The 22,297-nt window shown below is 36.1% G+C and overlaps 1 protein-coding gene across 1 annotated transcript in view; it reads right to left on the bottom strand.

The window, feature by feature from the left end:
- The window catches only part of LOC125651469 (DNA polymerase epsilon subunit 2-like), a 31,534-nt gene that overhangs the window by 798 nt on the left and 8,439 nt on the right, over positions 1-22,297 (bottom strand). Inside the window, exons 6-14 of the mRNA XM_048880090.2 lie at positions 20,731-20,805; positions 20,426-20,509; positions 17,552-17,608; positions 16,487-16,608; positions 16,067-16,208; positions 15,396-15,516; positions 13,353-13,467; positions 11,436-11,619; positions 9,736-9,912 (exon numbers count right to left, since the gene is read on the bottom strand). Of these exons, the coding sequence (XP_048736047.1) occupies positions 9,736-9,912; positions 11,436-11,619; positions 13,353-13,467; positions 15,396-15,516; positions 16,067-16,208; positions 16,487-16,608; positions 17,552-17,608; positions 20,426-20,509; positions 20,731-20,805 (1,077 nt within the window). The remainder of the gene's footprint in view (positions 1-9,735; positions 9,913-11,435; positions 11,620-13,352; positions 13,468-15,395; positions 15,517-16,066; positions 16,209-16,486; positions 16,609-17,551; positions 17,609-20,425; positions 20,510-20,730; positions 20,806-22,297) is intronic.

Here is a 22,297-nt window from a genome sequence, read left to right as displayed (position 1 = left end):
TGCGACAGTGGATCGGTGTATTAACGTAGTGCGGGGAAACTATCAAATTTTTTGAAATTGTTAATACAATGAATGAATTGCAATTATAAGAATGAAACATTCTTTTTGAAGAATTCATCGACGTGTAAACTAAAGACATTTTACTCACCAACTTAACAAAAAAGTGCTTCGCACTTTTATTCAGTTTGTGAGTAAAATGTCCGGAGTTTACACATGCATCGATAAATTCTTCAAAAAGAATGTTTAATCCTGTAATATCATTTTTCTCCCTCTATCTTCATATATAATGAAATTTATATGCAATCTGCGCTTTGCTATAGAAACTTTAAAGTCTTTCACACCACAGAATAATAGATCATTTCTCAGTCTCCACTGTTTTGAACAAACATCATTGTATAAAACATAGGACACATTTTATTTTTCCAATCAAGCAGCCCTCAAGGGGCAGCATGAAAATATATACAAATACGGTACATAGACATAATCAAGTAAAGAAAGAAGTGATTACATAACACATAGTTACATGCAAATAGTGTCATAAACATGTCTTGTTCAAATTAAATTTTCCAGTTATATTAAGAATAGATGGCTCTTCAGAACATAATATGTAAATGAATTTTTGTTCATCATTAAGTTTAGTAAAATTCTTAACTGTTTTTTTTTTCTATAGCATCACAAAAAGATTTTCTTTCATAAACAAAACTTTTCACATTTAATCAAAAAATGAATCTCATCACCTAATGAACCGGAGTTGCATTTGTTATATATTCGTTCATTCCTAGTAATACCAGAATATCTACCAACTTCAGTCATTAATTTATGAGCTGATATCCGTAATTTACAAACAGAATATAACATTTTTTAACATTATTAATATAATTTTCAAAACCAAAATTCTTAAGTAATAATAAATATTAAAAGAAGGGGGTGGGGGGGGGGGGTTGGGTATCCCCTCTAAGTTTTATATAGTTATTACATTTGCATGCAAGATTTTGATTTTAAAAAACCAAACAGGATTTACAGGGATACGAGGAATTCTATTACGAAATTGTGTCGATAGTTACACAACAAGCCATCAAGAACTAGACAAAACACGGCATCAAACACCGCATGGACGTGACAGGGTAAGGCATTAGGTACATTAGGGAATTAGACACAACAGAACATTATCAATGAAATAAAACATGTCAAATTACTGTCTCTGAAAGAGATTATCCCATCCTATGACCTCATCGAATATAAGAAGCGGGGGCACGATAACGCGGAAGGGCGACATAGTACGCACACATTGGAGGGGGGTATCAAAAAGTACGAGTTGTAATTTTTTTATGCAAACAACTTCCAGAAAAATAATCTAAAATGGATCTACAGGTAAAATCTCTCTCTCTCTCTCGAATTGACTATATACTGAAATAAATTCAATGCGCCGAATGAAACACTCTTACCTTATTTTAATGGTTAGAATATGAATATTGGGGATAATACGGGTTCCTAGAATAACAGCAGGTATAGTCATGGTAAATCTCGGGTTTCATTGGACGGTTAACATACAAACAGTCATTTTTATACCCCTTTCCCATCAAAATTTGATGCAAGAAAGTCTCCTGAACTGGCAGACGATTGCACGTGCACGCGACAGACGACACTCTGGGACTAACGATGACGTGGTGATTTGGAAAGCTCGGGGGGTACCTGTAGTGGTTCTCCGGACGTAGGTTTGCTCTGTGCTCGCTCAGCAGCCGCGGATCGTAGTAATAATTTGATGTGTGCTGCATATTCCCAGATGTTAACATTTTTTTTTAAAAACACCACCGTAAACTTTTTTAAAAATTTCAAACACAAACTCAAAAAAGTTCTGCCACCGTCTAAATCAAGTTGAGCATCTCTCAAGTTCGTGTTAATCTGTTTTCTTCAGCAAGAACCACTTCAAACTATCCATACAAAATACCTTTACTTTTCTTAACGGCGTTTCTCATTCAAATGACAAAAGAGAGAATTTCTGTGGCGTTGATATCATCATTTCTAAGGTTGGGCAATTCCAGAGCGGTGGAAGAATATTTTGAAAGTCACATTTATAGAATTCAGTCAAGGATGTTTACAGTGTGTCGAAATCAATAGCGTGCCCACGTGGAGAATGGCGTTTTCCGGGTCAGGGTTGACAACGCGCGATGCCATCTGATAAAAGCGATCTATTTAAAAGTGTGACGGAGACACAATTATTTGATAGGCACGGAAGATTGTTTAACAATCTAAATTATATAAGTCTGCAAGTCATTAATACCTATTTCTTTATTAGGAAAATTCTTTGGACTTTTAAACTTCAAACGGTAAATCAGTCATTATTTCATACCTACATATCCTGCTTCTGATGAAAACGTGAACATCGCATCATTTCTGGGACTTTGGGACTTTTACACTGTGATTCTAGACAGAAATAGCGGCCTTTGAAAAACAATTGTTAACTTGTCAAAACATAATTATACGCGTTTATCACAATTGACATACACATACAACTCCTTTTCGATTCGATCGTTCATTAACTTGTGAAAGAAGATGCACACGCCCAAAAAGGGTTGCACTTCCGAAGTAGAAAAAATTACTCCACTAGAATGACGTTCGAATTCATTTTAAAAGATGCTTTTCTAAAATCAATATTGTGTGGTTTTGCATTACACGAATTAGAAGTGATTGGTACCATTCAGAATATCAACGATAAAAAAGAGCAAATAGCGTAATTTCTTGATTTTAGCCTTAAACCGAAGGACTTCCCACAACTGTGAAATGTCCATGCCATTGGGGGGGGGGGGGGGGACTTAAACATTATTTATTGTTTTATCTCTACAAAACTTCCACTTTTGAATTGTATATTTTTAAATTGGCAGCATCTAATATAGTGGTACTTCAAATACAGCTGTTGACGCTCAATACGAAAGATGGACGTAAAACAACAGCTCTGCAAGGCGGGGCACATACCCTAGCAATGAGTGTACAAGTTTTTTTCTACAGAGTTCCATTGCAACCTTGACTTTTGATCCCAAAATCAACGGCTTCTTCCTCTCTTCAAAACAAAGGTACATGTGAAGTATCAAATCAATCGAGAAAAAGTGTGGCCTGTGGTGTCTACAAGCTTTTTTCTATAAAGTGACGTTGACTTTTTGACCTAAACTCATGTGACACCTATTCAATCATTACTTTTTAATTACATGAAAACAATAATATTTTAACAATTATAAATTGATAAGTGGAATTCTTTCTTCATTAGCTATTTGACCGGTCGCGGTAGCTCAGTAGCAGAGAGTTTGCATCGAAACCGGGAGGTCGTGAGTTCGAGCCCCGCACGTACCATGGCTGCGTCAAACCCAAGACGGTAACATAGGTAGTAGCTCCTTCGCCAAACGATTCACAGTAGCCATTTGGGTGTGCTTATAAACACTTCATTTGGGTGTGCTTATAAACACTTCATTTGGGTGTGCTTATAAACACTTCATCGCAGTGTCTGAGAATCCAGTTTAATGTATCTATCTGTCTACATTGTTATCACATATACGAGTCTAATGACATTGATATATATATTGGATTCTCTGTTCAAAATACATTACAATTCTATTAACTGATAACTGCTACCCTTATCGATTAAAGAGAGAGAGATGCATAGTACAAATTCATATATATATTATTGGTGACACAAAAATAATGTAAACACTGGGTTAAAAATCAAAGTATCACAATCACTAATGATAATGACAGTCATTAACAGTTCAAGGTCACCAAAGTTCAATATCTAGTGTGTTCCCCACGAGTACCAATACCTTCCCATGGACGCAATGAAGTCTCTATAAACTGCCCAGCAATGCTGTCCCACTCGAACTGCAGAGCTGGGGTCAGTTCTTGCAGAGTTTGAGGCTCCAGTTGTCTTTGGCGGATGCACCTATCCAGTTGGTCCCATGCATGTTCCACGGGGTTCAAATCTGGTGTGTACCCACGAGTAACAACAATCTGGTGATCTGGAAGACCGAGGAAGAACCTGGATACCGTGTCTTAACAGAACAGCACGTGCTATGTCTGGTGCTGTCGTGTTGGAATACTGCTCCGGGACACTGCTTTATTGGAACAGGTGTGGCTGCATGACTTCATCAATATACCGTTAGGCCGTCAAATTACCCTCTGTGTGAACAAATGCTGCCCTGCCTGTATAGGATATTGCTGCCCACAGCTCCTCCAAACTATCAGCCTCCTGGATGTAATTTTGTGCTAAACGTTCGTTTTGGCACCTATACACCGAGTCTTCCATCAGGCCTTTGCAGTAAAAATCGAGATTCATCGCTGGACCAAACTGTCCGCCAGCGTTGCGGCAACGCCATACTCTATGAGTCTGAGATGATTGAAGTCGGTTCCGCGATGTTGCGGACTCAGAACGATGCCACGAACAAGTCTGCACGTGCAAATCCCAGGATGTATTACCCGTGGGGATCCGGGTTAGAACAGGTCCTCAGTACTCCCTGCTAGTCGTTAAAGGCGACTAAATTGGGCGGTCCTTCGTAGGGGTCCGCCAAAACCGAGGCCCCGTGTCGCAGCAGGTGTGGTACGATAAAGATCCCTCCCTGCTCATGGGATGCGAGCGCTGAGCATAGGCCTAAATTTTGCAGCCCTTCCCTGGCAATGGTGACGTCTCCATATGAGTGGAAAATTCTCGAAGGGGGCGTTTAACTATATACAATAACCACTTGTTATATCAATTACATGTATCAGTGAACCAGTTCATGTCAGTGGACAACGGTTATTGGTGTTACTGTCAGTGGTTACTGATTGTTCAAGTCAGTATTTATTGGCTTGATTCAGTAGGTTTTTGTTCAAGTCAATAGTTATCATTTGTTCAAGTCAGTAGTTATCATTTGAGTCAATAATCATTCTTTTTTAGTCAGTATTTATTTGTTGAGTCAATAGTTATTCTCTTTGAGTCAGTATAGCGATTATCATTAAATTCAGTGGTTATAATTTGTTTGAGTCGGTAGTTATTCTCTTTGAGTCGGTAGTTATTCTCTGTGAGTCGGTATTTATTCTCTTTGAGTTGGTAGTTATTCTCTTTGAGTCGGTAGTTATTAGTTATTCTCTTTGAGTCGGTAGTTATTAGTTATTCTCTTTGAGTCGGTAGTTATTCTCTTTGAGTCAGTAGTTATTAGTTATTCTCTTTGAGTCGGTATTTATTCTCTTTGAGTCGGTAGTTATTAGTTATTCTCTTTGAGTCGGTAGTTATTAGTTATTCTCTTTGAGTCGGTATTTATTCTCTTTGAGTCGGTAGTTATTAGTTATTCTCTTTGAGTCGGTAGTTATTAGTTATTCTCTTTGAGTCAGTAGTTATTAGTTATTCTCTTTGAGTCAGTAGTTATTAGTTATTCTCTTTGAGTCGGTATTTATTCTCTTTGAGTCGGTAGTTATTAGTTATTCTCTTTGAGTCGGTATTTATTCTCTTTGAGTCGGTAGTTATTTGTTGAGTCCGAAATTATTATTAGATTTAGTGGTTCTCATTTGTTCGAGTCAATAGCTATTGTTTGTGTCGTTTATTGTTGTTCGAGTCAGTAATTATTATTTGTTCAAGTTGGTGGTTATCATCTGAAGCTAGGTTAAAGGAGAGATCATGTAAATAATTCTGAATTTTGTGTTTCATATGCATATTTGATGACAAGCATTTAATTGGTGATATTATACATGCGTTATATTTGTATATATATATTTTTTTGGTTGCTATAGCAATGCATGGTGACCCATCAAAGTTTTTTATTTAATATAAAATAAAATACATCTTATTCTGACTTGGTCCCCCTCATTCAGAATGGTAGGTTTTTAATTTTCTCAAAATGAAAAGTAAATTGTGAAAATTTGGCATGGATGTTGATAGACATTTTTGGCATCAAAATATAACATCAGGAAGTGCACCTTATGGATTTTCACAAATCTACTTCAATCTGAATGCTAATTAAGTATTTGTATTGTTTTTTCCCATCAAATATGTACTTACTGACATACTAACCTGTAAAACGAGATGACTTTAAAATAAAATAAAATACAAAAACAAAATTTAAAGGAGCTGGTTGTTGGGGAAATTATACAGTTTTTAACCTTGAACAAAATATGACACATTTTTTTGCTATGGGGAATGAACTATTAGTTACAGCTTTGCATAAAAACCACATATCATTTGCATCCAATTTATTGTGTAATTTCTATTTTATAAAAATCTGTTGCGTAACCTTTAAAATTCAAATTAAAGAAAATCAGCATTACAATTTCCAACCTAAATCAATGTGAATAAAACACATGATGATCTGGCACCTAGTAATTCCGAGAATTTTCGATTCATTCAATTTGAAGAATGCTTATTTTGAGTCCTGGGATTTTTCTCTGGGAAAGTCATCAACTTTTGCATTAATTTTTAAACTTTCATAATACAATGAATGAAACAATGTATATAATCATTATATTTCTATTATGACTGCAGTACCATTATTCAATTTGCTTTCACATGCCTCCACATTTGTACACCTACACCCCCCCCCCCCCAAGAAGTTTAAGTGCAAAAGTCCTTAACTCCTTGTAAAATTTGTCAAATCAAAATCAAGGTGTAATATGATCAACTACTTATTGTGACTAACAATCCTACAAAGTTTGAACAAAATCCATCACACAGTTTCTGAAGAGTTGCATCCACAAAATGTTCCTATAGTATAGCATGTACAAATTCAACAAAGTCTCATAACTCCTGTAAAATTTGTCAAATCAAAATGGCAGTGGAATAGGATCAACTACATATGGTGACTAACAATCCTACAAAATTTGGAAAAAACATCTGTTGAGTGGTTTCCAAAGTTAAGTTTGAGGGACAGACACTGCTATTTCTATGTCTCCTTCCACAGGGGACAAAAAAATCTGTCAAACTTCATGACAATCTGACTTTAATAATGTACAGTATAACATGCTTATCTCAAAGCATTGGGGACAAAAAACTTGATGTTGTAAATCCGTTACATCCATAACATGTTTTAAAATGAAAGAGAATGGAAATAATTTCGCTGTAAGTCATCTTCGCTAGCCAAGGGTTTATGATCTGCTCTACTTCTCTACAAACCTTCCGCAGATTTAGTGCGATTTTCGTAGCTTTGAGTGGTGCCCTCTAGCGGATGTAGAAAACAACCGTTTGGATTACATCATGCTTATTCAATGAAAATGCGTGTTTCAGCTACTGTTTAAAAGTTGTTTAGAAATGGCTGTGCTCAGAGAGTAACGCAATGTGGTATGTAAATCATTCAAAATATTAATAATAAATTGAACTATCTCTTAATTGCAGACTTGAAAAAGAAATCAGTGAGAATATTATTTAGAAAATAAACATGTGTGAACCCATGAAATATATGTAGTCATTGAGTCTACATCTAAAAATAACCCCATGTGTGTAAGGTGAATTCCAAATTGAGGAAAATAGCTCTGACGCAACTGTCTAAATCTGGGATAGATAGAACATAAAACAACGAATTACAAGAGATGCTTGATATTAAACTTATGGTACAGTACTGTAGTAAATAAAACTTCTTTACGCAGATACGAGTCTGAACGAGTCTGCACGTGGCATCATTGGTTTGAATATGTATTTGATACACGGCCGAGTGACAGTTGGAGGTATTTAAATTCCTTTGTTTTGCACGTGATCAAACGTAATACTTTCTCTGATTGAGCAGTGGTTTTCCCGGTGTCCAATCATATACTGAAAGTTGAGGCTACGAAAATCACACTCAATCTGCCACGGGTTTGTAGCAGAGCGGATCATAAACCTTTGGCTAGCAAAGATGGGTGTAAGCATGAATTCATTACAAGCATGTTCACTGTAACCGTGTTTTACTGTGGTTGGGATATTTCAAATCATCCAACTACTCAGTCATTTACCACGGCTGATACAACTGTACAAAGTTAGGCCTTTTATTTCTATTGAGTTGGTTTACGGATCTGCCGCACTGATTTTTTGGGATGTTGGAAAAAAAATAAAATGGTTTTTCACTCCTTTTTATATTTCCGATGCTGTAATTTTTTCTTTTCACAAAAAAAAAAAAAAAAAAAAAAAAAAAGAAAGAAAAGAAAAAAAAGATTCCGCTGGACTGGATATTTGGATGTCTGTCCAAATATCCAGTCCAGCGGAATCTTTTTTTTTCTTTCGTCGAAATCTCGGGACAGTCCACAATATTCATTTGTGGAATATCAGTCAACTTCTGCTGGTGCTAACAATTATTTTGCACCTTAGTAACAATGCTTTTTGCTTCCAATAAGTTATCTGTTTATGAAACTAACTTCTGATTAGCTTTAGTTATACATTGCATACCGTTTAGATATGTAAGTCCCAAAATAAAAGCAAACACTTGTTTTCAGATGGCATCCATGACGTACATGTACGTTGGGTTGCACTAATCACCTAAACAAGTATAACCCTACCTGACCTTACCATGCATACATTTTGCCGAGGATACACTTTTAAATTCTTATTAATGAATTTTGAAGAAATATTCTTCATAATTAATATGTGTAATTCCTCATATATTGAAAGAGGTTGAAAACATATTTAACATTATTGAATTCATGAATTCATTCATTGTATAAAATTTGTTGACTACCATTGAACAATGAATTGATCTGACTTGTATAAAATTCAAAATATTTGAATAAATGTTAAAAGGGTTCAGGAATTTTATTTATGACTTTACTTGACTTCATAAATAGACTTTAAAACTAAAAGTAATTTTTTAGACAAAATATTTGCTTGGTAAGGTCAGTCAGGATTTTAGTACTTCAGGTGATTAGTGCATCCCTATATACGTCATGGATGCCATCTTTTGAATGGAAAAACGATGTGGTTCTTTTATTTTGGGATTTACATAACTAAACGATAAACAATGGACATTTGATAATGATGGAAAGTTAATTTAATAAACAAATAACACTTTTGAAGGAAACGGCATTGTTGCCAAGGTGTACAATAGTCTATATATACCACCGTCTGAAGTTGACTGTGAAGAGAATATTTAAGTTGACGATAAAACATTGACCTCAAACTAAAGTCAAATCAAGCGCATTTTTATTACTTAACATTTTGTCATTTGAACATTTTTTTTTTAATTATTTTTTTTTACCTCCTCCGAACGGATTTGAAAATTTTGAAATTCATAAACCAATTTTTAAAAAAAAAAATGGCCTTAAATGTATAGTAAAACCTGATTATAGTGAAGTGCCAGGGACATTCTTATAGTTGTATAAATGTTTAGTAACACCTGATTATATTATTGTGTAATAGTACTGAGTACTCTGTACTAAGTTCATCATTGTGAAATAGTACCGAGTTCTCTGTATTTACCGAGTTAATCATTGTGTAATAATACTGAGTTCTCTGTATTTACCAAGTTAATCATTGTGTAATAGTACCGAGTTCTCTGTATTTACCGAGTTAATCATTGGGTAATAGTACCGAGTTCTCTGTATTTACCGAGTTAATCATTGTGTAATAGTACCGAGTTCTCTGTATTTACCGAGTTAATCATTGGGTAATAGTACCGAGTTCTCTGTATTTACCGAGTTAATCATTGTGTAATAGTACCGAGTTCTCTGTATTTACCGAGTTAATCATTGTGTAATAGTACCGAGTTCTCAGTATTTACCAAGCTAATCGTTGTGTATCAGTACCGACTTATTTGCACTTACCGGATTCATCACAGTGCAGTCTGCTGCTGTTGTGTGGAAAGGATCAAATTTGTCTGCACAGACGACCAGGTCTGGAAGAGGGTAAAGTCGCAGACCATTGTCGTACGGCCAGTACACTGGACACACATGGAGAGGTAGTGGACAAAGGTGGCCCTGACTTATCAACGTCTTGGCAAACTGTACAAATGAGAAAGCCACAATTCATGTGATATCCATTCACTGTTACGTAATGTACGTTCAAATTGTCTATCACTGAGCAGTGCGCTGTAAATCAGTGGCCTTTTTCGCAAAAAATCTTACAATTAAGATGAAAATTTGAAAACACTGTAATTTTTTGCTCACATATTTCTGAATGAGCAAAACTCTGTATATACATGTACATTGGTGATGAAACTCTATTCTTACTTGGGGTACTCTGAGTTGTCATTAATATGTCTACATATTCTAAATAAATCAAAATCAAATATCAACAGGGTTGGAAACTCAATGAGATTATGAGCCAGCCACGAGTCTGGCTACCCTTAAACACTATCAGCCCTAGTCAAAATCTGCCAGCCTAAGTTAAAATCTGCCAGTCCAAGCCAAAATCTGCCAGCCCTAGTCAAAATCTGTTAAAATCTGCCAGTCCAAGCCAAAATCTGCCAGCCCTAGTCAAAATCTGTTAAAATCTGCCAGTCCAAGCCAAAATCTGTCAGCCCTAGTCAAAATCTGCTAGTCTTTTCTTTGAGTTTTGTGAAGTTGATTATTTTACACGAATAAATTGACTAATGATGAGCTTATTTGTGACATTTATTGGTATACACTGCTGGATGAACAGTGTCAGGGTTAGCAATACAACAACAGTACTGATATTACTAATCACTGACAGAAGTACCAATATTACTAATCACTGACAGAAGTACTGATATTACTAAGCACTGACAGAAGTACTGATATTACTAAGCACTGACAGAAGTACTGATATTACTAATCACTGACTGAAGTACTGATATTATCAATCAATGACAGAAGTACTGATATTACTAATCACTGACAGAAGTATTGATATTACTAATCACTGACAGAAGTATTGATATTACTAATCACTGACAGAAGTATTGATATTACTAATCACTGACAGAAGTACTGATATTACTAATCACTGACAGAAGTATTGATATTACTAATCACTGACAGAAGTACTGATATTACTAATCACTGACAGAAGTACCGATATTATCAACCAATGACAGAAGTACCGATATTATCAATCAATGACAGAAGTACTGATATTATCAATCAATGACAGACAGAAGTATTGATATTACTAATCACTGACAGAAGTATTGATATTACTAATCACTGACAGAAGTATTGATATTACTAATCACTGACAGAAGTACTGATATTACTAATCACTGACAGAAGTACTGATATTACTAATCACTGACAGAAGTACCGATATTATCAACCAATGACAGAAGTACCGATATTATCAATCAATGACAGAAGTACTGATATTACTAATCACTGACAGAAGTACTGATATTACTAATCACTGACAGAAGTACTGATATTACTAATCACTGACAGAAGTACTGATATTACTAATCACTTACTACCAATATCCAAAGTGTACAATACGGTACAACCATCAACACACCTTGGAATTTTAATGACATTTCACCTCATGTAACAATTGAAGGAATGGCTTTTCTTACATGTGTCGGGACGTCATTGTCTGCTGGAAACTTGACACAGTTCCGACACATCTTTGTGACTATGTCTTCTCTGAAGACCACGATTTCCTGTGTACAATACTGGATGTGACAGGGGTTAGAGGTGAAGGTCACATTGGGCAGCTTCCTCCTGATCTCTTCAGTAATAGAATCTGGTATAGGAGGTCTGTAAACAGGAAATGTTGTAGTGCTTATCAGCTACAAGTATCTTTGCTATGTGAGAATCAAATGGAAGTTCTGAAATCTGTTGAAACTTCAAAAATTGACAAAGTATAAACGAAGTTAGCATTCTTAAATTGCCTGAAGCTTGCTGTTGTGTTTGGAAGTTCTTTTCCCCTGCATCCTGATTAATTTTCACATTTTTTGATACATAATGATTAAGACATCATTCAACAATGAACTCAAGATTAACCAAACATCTCTCATCATACATGTTCGATTAAAATAGGAAAAATGTCAATAGAATTAATTCCATACGCTAGCGATAAGTCAAAACAGAATTTTCATAATTTCATTCACTTAAAAGTGGACTCCTTATATTTTCCTCAGAAGTATATGGTGAAATATCTAATATGAGTCACAAAGTCAAGAAAATATTAGCACTGCTCAGGGTACATGGTCAATAGTACTCAAAGACTCTTGACTAAAAATATTCTTTTCATCTTTCTGCAGATGTTGACTTTGACCAATAATTTCTGGAAATGTCAGTTCAAAAATCTGCTTTCCATTATTTTCTTTTTAATATTAGTTGTTTAACAGATCTTATGACCTCATTTTTTGCAGTTGGGGTGGGTAGGGGATTTGAATTTACCCATGTTTTTATTACCAATGATACCGTTGATCGAATCTTTGATATATCCTACTAAAAAATCCAGAAATGCTCATTTGTGGTTTAAATTTTCTACATTCGTAATCGCAATCACTTTAACACTTATTGTGATCCATTAATATCTGGGTGAAAGGTATGATGACAGCGATTTACTTAGATGGTTTTAATATTGCCGGTGAGATTCTATTTTGACATTGGGTAATTTTTCCAGTGAGATTTTATTGTGATATTGGGCAATTGTTTCAGTGAGATTTTATTTTGACACCAGAGTAATTTTTTCCAGTGAGATTTTATTTTGACAGATATTTATTTCGGTGAGATTTTATTTTGACAGATATTTATTTCGGTGAGATTTTATTTTGACATTGGGTAATTTCTTCAGTGAGATTTTATTTTGACAGATAATTTTTTCGGTGAGATTTTATTTTGACATTGGGTAATTTTTTCAGTGAGATTTTATTTTGACATTGGGTAATTCTATGGTGAGATTTTATTTTGACATTGGGTGATGGTTTTCAGTATACAGAGCCTTTGATGAGAAGCTGATAACAGCACCGTTACTTGCTACATGTAAACCTGACTTCCTTATCATTACAATTTTGTACAAATTCAATATACTCCTACAATCCTTCATTCATTTAATCTTAAGGAGAAATACCATATCATCATAATAGTTGACTTCCTTTTGAAAAATATAAATATCAGCAATACTTGTGTATTCCTTTTCGATTTAATTGTCTAGCTGGGTAGCTCAGTATGTTGACTGCTGATCTGTAGATGGTGAGTTCAAGTCTAGCAGGAATTCTACATTTTTTCAAATTGCCCTCTATTAAAACTGGATATCTTTAACTAATCATGGTAAATTTGAAAGTCCCTCACAGTTACCTCCCCCTTACCTTGGCAGTATTGTTGATGGCTCCGGGTCTTGTGACCCCAGTACAAATATAAACTGACTATTCTCTGCTATGTTATCTCCCCCTTACCTTGGCAGTATTGTTGATGGCCCTGGGTCTTGTGACCCCGGTACAAATATAAACCGACTATTCTCTGCTATGTTGCCTCCCCCTTACCTTGGCAGTATTGTTGATGGCCCTGGGTCTTGTGACCCCGGTACAAATATAAACCGACTATTCTCTGCTATGTTGGGAAACTCCAGCACCAGGTCTACAAAGGTGCGGAAACACCCTGAAAGGAGATCAATGGCATTTGGATTAACCGAAATATATAGAATAACGAGATCAAAGGATTAACTGTAATATTACAGAATAACGAAATCAATAGATTAACTGTAATATACAGAATAACGGGATAGGGACTCAGTATTACGTTGTAAAAATTCTGACAAAAAAGTAATAAACCCCTAATAATTCAATAGTGATTCTCAAGATAATCAGCCATTCACACTCTGACTGCCCCAGGCAGTCACCATGTAAATTTCCTGGTCCATTTGGGTATTAGAGACGCTTGACTGATCACGCTTCGATAGATCTAGAAACATCAATACAGGTGAATACCCCGTATCGAAGCCAGTAATAAACAATTGGATGATCAAAGAAATAACAATTTCTCCACCACGTACATGCGTGTTCAGCATCGTGTGATTACTTTCGATATTAAAACTCTATTTACGGACAACTTTGGTACCAAACATGTTGGACAAAATTTATCGTAGCACAGTTGAAACAGCTTGGGTAACAGCTTGGACATAGTTAGGTGAGAAAAGGCAGTGTTCAATTAAAAAAATTATCAGTTATTTTGACATAATAGCTTGGGTGTTGTTCGATCTCGTCCTTAAATACGCTGATCAAACTGCCCAGTGTTATCGGCCGATTCGTGCACGGCATTTAGCTCAGTGAACATTTTAAAATCGCTTGATATCTTTTATTTGATGTACATGTGATTTTAGTGCCATCATTTAGTGTTATAAATGTGATCTAAATATTAGTGCATTATTATTTTTTTTATGTGGATTGCGTTTGATTCCTGTGTTTATTGTTGGTGAAAAGGTGTGTAAGTGTTGTGTATCGCATGCGTTTTGTGCCATAGTTTTGTTGTTTTTTTGGGTGGGATTTTTTTTAATGTGTTTTGTAATTTTTTTGTTTGTACAAATGTTGAATACGAACAGGAACGAGTTATTGAGAGAAAATTATATGAACGCATTATGTATATAATGGCGGAAACGAAAGCAGATAGGCAACGCTTAGCAGCTTATCAAAGCATTCTTATGTATCTTACACAAGAAATAAAGAAAAGGGATAAGAACATGAAGAATAAAGGATATTTAAGATAACATGTGTCATAGTCTTTTAAACAAAGGAGCAGTAGAGATATATTAACACACGGAGTATCAACGGAAGATATAAAGTTTCTGAATGATATTTTTAACAGACTTCACTGGCAACGTTCATTACGTTGCCCCCGGTATTACGTTATTTTATCGTTACAAAATGAAAAACGTAATAACTGGGTTCCACTGTATATAACTGTATCAACTTCATTATATACATATACACTGTACACACATATCAATTAACTTCATTATGTACATATACACACATATCAACTTCATTGTTTCAGGAAAGCTGTAATGAGTTCACAGGAAAGTGATGTTACTAAGACAGCTGTGATGAGCTTACATAAATAAATACTATATGACGTCATAGTAGACTTGTAATACGTATTAGTATACACCTATTTACTGGCTATGAGGACAATAGCAAGTTTATTCTCCCCAAAGACAGCAACTATTTCCCGAGGCGCAGCCGAGAGAAATAGTTGCTGTCGAGGGGGACAATAAACTTGCTATTGTCCTCATAGCCAGTAAATAGGTGTTTTATTATACCAGTGTAGACTTTCCTTGTGTCAGACATACCAAAGTGAAGTAAACTAACATTTGGCATTGGATGGAATCGACCGAGGTGATCTGAGTGGTAAACTAATTAGAGTTATCAGATTTTGACGTCACAGAAAACAAAACGTGTGAAAATATAGCATCCGGTAAAATGTTTCCAGACTATTTCCTGTAATGAGCTTACAGGAAAGCGAGGTAACTAAGACAGCTGTAATGAGCTTAGAGTAAAGTGACATTACTACAACAGACCTAATAAGCTTACCTTTAAGGACCTTGGCTCTGTGACTTTCTTGCGGCGCAGAAATAAAATTACCACACAGGATAAAACAAGTCGGGGGAAAGTCAGAGTATCCCGTAAAAAGCATTCGTAACTTTTCTATCACCTGAAAATGACAAAACATTGAACCTCATTAATAAACTTAATATGAATGGTCAACAAAAATAATTTTATAAAACTGTTTAATTAATATAGGTGACTCTCAATGGCTCAAACTTCAATTTCTTGAAGTTCTCAATCTTCTGAAGTAAAATTTAGGTTCCAGAAAACAAATTTATTTATTTTTCACTTGCGATCTCTCAAAGTGGTGGTAGCATATACATGCCATCAATCAGGCAAATGTGCCTCGCGTAAACAGCAATTCAAGTGAAATTTACTTGAGGCACATTTGCCTGTATAGCTGTGTTAATTAGTTGACATATCATAAAACATGACATCAAAAGTAAAAGACCCCAAATCACTGTTACAGCACTAGGGATAAGACAAATTAATAAACTTGCATCCAAAATATATACTTAAAAATTTGCTTAACTATGATACAGAATAAAATGAGATAGTGCAGATACTAGTATATATACTAGTCACGAGTAGACAGGGGAGAGGTCAGTGAATGAAAAGTGTCAGGGACAGTCTAATCCAGTAATGATGGGACTGACCTTGACCTGGTCCAGCCAGACATCAGATAAGAACACAAACATGGCATCTCTGTTTGCCTGCTCCACTTGTTTTAACTTGACTGAAGCCTTGGCACAGACACTGGAGAGTCCCCCAAAAAAGTTCAGGTTTCCAAAATACGCCCTGTGTAAAAAAAAACATGGAAAACTGTACAAAAATTAATATTGCCAATTTCTCTCACAATTAGACATACATATTATAAAACTGCATGCTACTGATATCAGTGTTCAGCACATAGTATCTCATTCACACAGGTATCACAACATTATTATATCCAATTCCACTGCGGGGAGATAATAAACAGCTGGTACATTATATCCAGTATCTAATTTATTATACAATATTTTGACCCAGCACATTATATCTAGTATTTAATTTCTCATGCGGTATTTTGACCTGACCTTGTGACCTTTGCTGGTTCTGGAGGAGGAAATCCAAAAGCATTGACATGGAAGATTTCATCTTCATACCAGCCCTCTGCCAGCACGAAACAGTTCTCTGTAAACAGTCCTGTGTGAAAATTCTGCAGTGTTGTTAAGGAAATACTTCATCAAAATACAAAATAAAGAAACCAATGAGTGTTCAATGCTCAATGTCATATACATGTATATCATATTACAGGTGAGAAACCCCACACTTAAAGATGAGAAACCCAATACTTACGGGTGAGAAACCCCACACTAACAAGTAAGAAGCCCCACACTTACAGGTGAGAGACCCCCCACATTTACAGGTGAAAAACCTCACATTTACAGGTGAAAAACCCCACTTTTACAGGTGAGAGACCCCACACTTACTGGTGAGAAACCTCACATTTACAGGTGAGAAACCCCAAATTCACAGTGAGAACCCCTACACTTACAGGTGGGAGACCCCACACTTACAGGTGAGAAACCCCTAACTTACAGGCGAGAAACCCCACATTTACAGGTGAGAAACCCCACATTTACAGGTTAGAAATCCCACACTTACAGGTGAGAAACCCAACATTTACAGGTAAAAGACCCCACATTTACAGATGAGGAACCCCCACACATACAGGTGAGAAACCCCACATTTACAGGTGAGAAACCCCAAATCCAGAGGTGAGAACCCCAACATTTACAGATGAGAGACTCCACACTTACAGGTGAGAAACCCCACACTTACAGGTGAGAAACCCCACATTTACAGGTTAGAGACCCCACATTTACAGGTGAGAATCCCCACATTTACAGGTCAGAAATCCCACACTTAGAGGTGAGAAACCCCACATTTACAGGTGAAAGACCCCACATTTACAGATGAGAAAACACACACTTACAGGTGAGAAACCCCACATTTACAGGTGAGAAACCCAACAATTATAGAGTGAAAAACTGTTCACTGTGAAATCTTAGATGTGCAAATGTAGCAGGGAGATGTAATTTTGAGACTATGAGACTCCTGATGAAATCAGGAGAGTGAACATTGCATTAGCAGGATACAGCATCACTGAGGTCCACCTGAACCGCTCCTGTTGGATCCTCCACATACCATTTACCCTGAAATTCAGCAGATTGAACAGTGATTTAGTGAAATGCCTGTCAATGTACAGTGTACTTTATTGAGACATTACTTGCTGTTGGTTAAGTGCTACGAATTCAGACCTACATGTATGCATAGTGCTCGCAATTATAACAGTGAGGGTTCTCTGTCATGCTCCGGGTTATAACAGTGAGGGTTCTCTGTCATGCTCCGGGTTATAACAGTGAGGGTTCTCTGTCATGCTCCGGGTTATAACAGTGAGGGTTCTCTGTCATGCTCCGGGTTATAACAGTGAGGGTTCTCTGTCATGCTCCGGGCTATAACAGTGAGGGTTCTTTGTCATGCTCCGGGCTATAACAGTGAGAATTCTTTGTCATGCTCCGGGCTACGACACTGAGAATTCTTTGTCGTGCTCCGGGCTACGACACTGAGAATTCTTTGTCGTGCTCCGGGCTACGACACTGAGAATTCTTTGTCGTGCTCCGGGCTATGACACTGAGAATTCTTTGTCATGCTCCGGGCTATGACACTGAGAATTCTTTGTTGTGCTTACGCCTGTTAGTCTCCTCCGTAGGATCCGAGGACTGTCACTTCTAAATCTTGAGTGCTTAAAGAAGGAGTAGTACCTACCTATCCTTTACATCTTGGGTTTGATGCAGCTATAGAACAACTCACAACCATTGTAACCAGAGGGTTGTGGGTCTGAGCCCCCTGTCTTGTCTGCATCAAATGTAAAAGATGTGATTTTTTCATAACCAAGGTCCTGCTATGACAGATATTGTTTTCGTTTAAGAACCTTTACTGCTGCAACCAATGCATAGATTAAAATTTGTGACATTTTAAGTGGTGATGTCTCTGCACGTGTGAAAAATTCTAAAAAGGATGCAACACAGCCGATCTGACTTAAGCCAGTCAATAGAAAGTATGCAACACAACCAATATGACTTAAGACAGCCAATAGAAAGTATACAACACAACCGATCTGACTTAAGCTAGCCAATAGAAAGTATGCAACACAACCGATCTGACTTAAGCTAGCCAAAAAAAAAGGACGCAACACAACCGATTTGACTTAAGGCAGGCAATAGAAAGGATGCAACACAACCGATCTGACTTAAGGCAGCCAATAGAAAGGACGCAACACAACCGATCTGACTTAAGCCAGCCAATAGAAAGGAAGCAATACAACTGACCTGACTTAAGCAAGCCAATAGAAAGGATGCAACACAACCGATCTGACTTAAGGCAGGCAATAGGAATTACGTAACACAACCGATCTGACTTAAGGAAGCCAATAGAAAGGACGTAATACAACCGATCTGACTTAAGGCAGCCAATAGAAATTACGTAACACAACCGATTTGACTTAAGGAAGCCAATAGAAAGGATGTAACACAACTGATCTGACTTAAGGCAGCCAATAGAAAGGACGTAACACAACCGATCTGACTTAAGCCAGCCAATAGAAATTACGTAACACAACCGATTTGACTTAAGGAAGCCAATAGAAAGGATGCAACACAACCGATCTGACTTAAGGCAGCCAATAGAAATTACGTAACACAACCGATCTGACTTAAGCCAACCGATACTATTTCACTAGGACATGGCTTCAGTCAGAATGTGAAGCAACAATCAAAATGTTGGCAGATCAAACAATATATTCGTGAAATGATTGTCAGTGTATTCAGTTGCTGTACATATCAATATTACCTCGGTATATCGCCACCTTTTGTCCTAGCTTATTTTGGCGTTATATCGAGGATGGCATTATAAAAAGTTTGACCATTTTAGTTCATCAATTTTAAAAAAAAAATGTGGTTGGTCCATTAATAAATCATTGTCCTTTTATTATTATCCACATATGACAAGATATGTTAAGACATGAAATTCTTTTGCTTTAGTTATTAAATCATGGTTATATAGTGCAATGTTCTGTGCTTGCGCATTTGTCAAACACATTTTTAAGTGTATGTACAACCGTTTCATTTGTACCAAACAGGTAGGTACTACAATGACTGAATATGTTGACAAACACATTTAATGGCTGCAGCTTTTTTCTAGAACACAAAAATATGACATCACACACATCAATGCACATAAAGGTCACATGGTACACAAAATTTTCAGTAGCTGATAGTAGTTTCTTTCTCTATTGTTTACAAGTTGGCAAATATACTAGTCAATTTCAGAGAAAATTTTTAAATGATTCTATTCAAGTTATCATCACAATTACATATTGTACATATCCTTACTTGTTTTCATGACACATGCTAAATTTATTTGTTACAATTCACCAGACAGACCGATTTACGTATAATAAGGGCTTCTGATCCTTGGTTGTTGGCATTGTTATCGGGGGATATAAAAAGGTAATTTGACCTTTTGTACCTGAAAACGGTTGGAAGATGGCGATAGGCAAGTTTTGGTGTTTTATCAGTTTTTTAGTGTGTATGGAAATCCGTTCTACACATTTTGATGGCGATATACCGAGGTGACACTGTACATTGTCACATAAAAAATTTGTAAACAATGACTAGCATTTACGTTTGCAATACATGTACATGTTTATTCAACAAGGAAATCTAATGTGGCACCACTACCATCTTGATCTGACTTCAGAATCAGCTGAAAACAACCTAAGTGGATTAACATTTCTTACAGTAATTCGAAATATATCTGCAGGTTGGATATATACAGAAACAATCACAGCTTGGCATAGTATATACATGTCCATGTATCTGGAGTAAAGTCATCGGCTTTGCTTCCTCAAAAGCTGATTTACTTTTTCCTTTGATCATATTTAAGCTTTGTTAGGATTTCAAGAACACTACCTCTTTCAGTTGAGTTAACATTCCAAGTACAATAATTTCTCCCAGCCTGGCTGTGCTTCCAAGTAAATATTCTATAGGCTTCAACTGAAACAGAATAATGCATACTGTATATGTGCCGTACATAAATCTGACATCAGTTATCAGTCAATTCTTCGGGTCAAGAATGTCACACTAAAGGTGCAAAATAACTTAAAGTATCCAGGAAAATAAGACCAGTCAGTGAAGAACAGGGAAATGTAAAAATCAACTCTGGTTCAACAGGAAAATCTTCATCAAATCAGGATTTTGATTTTTTCTAAACTTACCTGAAATTTCTTTGCCCCTTCATCTTTCTCTGCACCAACTACAGGAGGAGTGAATAAATCGTGTCTCTGTGTTCTCTGTTAAGAAGAAATACCTTATTTATGACTCGTTCACACGGAGAATTTGATTCGCATTAAACGTATTAAAGTTAATGCGAATTAAATCTGAACCGTATTCACACGGAGAATTTAATGCGCATTAGTTTACTTCAAATTAAAATTTATGTTGCGATTTAATGCGAATTAGATTTACTTCGCATTAGGTCCGTGTGAACGCAAAGCGAAGCTAATTCGCATTAAATGTACATGCATGCGTAATGACAAATTTGGGTCACATGCATCATACCTGTGGTCAGCTATATATATTAATGTTAGATTTGTGCGAAAAACTAATCAAAATGATAATAATCACTAAAAGAACATGTACAAACAGTATGTCATTAGATAATGTCAGACGTAAATCTGGGCTCTGCATAGGCATATGAGTAATACATGTGGAAGGAATTGCTATTAACTAAGACAAAAATGTTTTAAAATAGTGATAATATGATTTTTTTTTTTACAGTTTAACAAATTGTCTATTAAATAAATACTATATGACGTCATAGTAGACTTGTAATACGTATTAGTATACACCTTTTTACTGGCTATGAGGACAATAGCAAGTTTATTCTCCCCAAAGACAGCAACCATTTCCCGAGGCGCAGCCGAGGGAAATAGTTGCTGTCGAGGGGGACAATAAACTTGCTATTGTCCTCATAATCAGTAAATACACTGTAGGTGTTTTATTATACCAGTGTAGACTTTCCTGTGTCAGACATACCAAAGTGAAATAAACTAACATTTGGCATTGGATGGTATCGACCGAGGTGATCTGAGTGGTAAACTAATTAGAGTTATCAGATTTTGACATCACAGAAAAGAAAACGCGGGAAAATATAGCATCCGGTAAAATGTTTCCAGACTATTTCCCTAGGGCAGATAATTCAGAAACTATTTCACGGCTAGCGTTATCCAGAAGAAATAGCAAATTTATTCACCTGACATTTATATAGCAAAAACATTCTGAGGTATGATAATAATTAAAAAGTACATCACAACAGTAGTCAGCGGAATGGCGAAAGAGACATTCCGAGGTTTTGTTAAACTGGGCTCATGAAGAAGCAATATGTTGTCTAGAATGAATGCTGGTCGTCATAGGAAATAACAAGTAATTTCTTGGGAACATATAAAACCAAACTCCTTGTGTGTTGATCAGTTACATGTACATTGTAAACATGTACTCTATATACAGGCCTAGTGTTTTGAACAATGAATTCTGTATCTACCCAATATTTATTAAAATATCTATCAAAATAATTTTTAATAATATAGTCTATCCTTTAATTCATTTCTCGCATCCTTTAATTTAGAGATGCATACGAATATCTAATGCGCATTAGTTTACTTTGCATTAAACATTATCGCTGTGTGAACGCTATTTAATTCACATTACTTTACTTCGCATCAAATTTAATGCGAAGTAAAATTTAATGCGCATCCGGGTGAACAATGCATTAATTCTCGTAAT

The sequence above is a fragment of the Ostrea edulis genome, chromosome 5, assembly GCF_947568905.1.
Source record: "Ostrea edulis chromosome 5, xbOstEdul1.1, whole genome shotgun sequence".
Classification (NCBI taxonomy): domain Eukaryota; kingdom Metazoa; phylum Mollusca; class Bivalvia; order Ostreida; family Ostreidae; genus Ostrea; species Ostrea edulis.
Note: the sequence above shows the minus strand (reverse complement) of the source record. Positions and strands in the feature narration are given on the sequence as shown.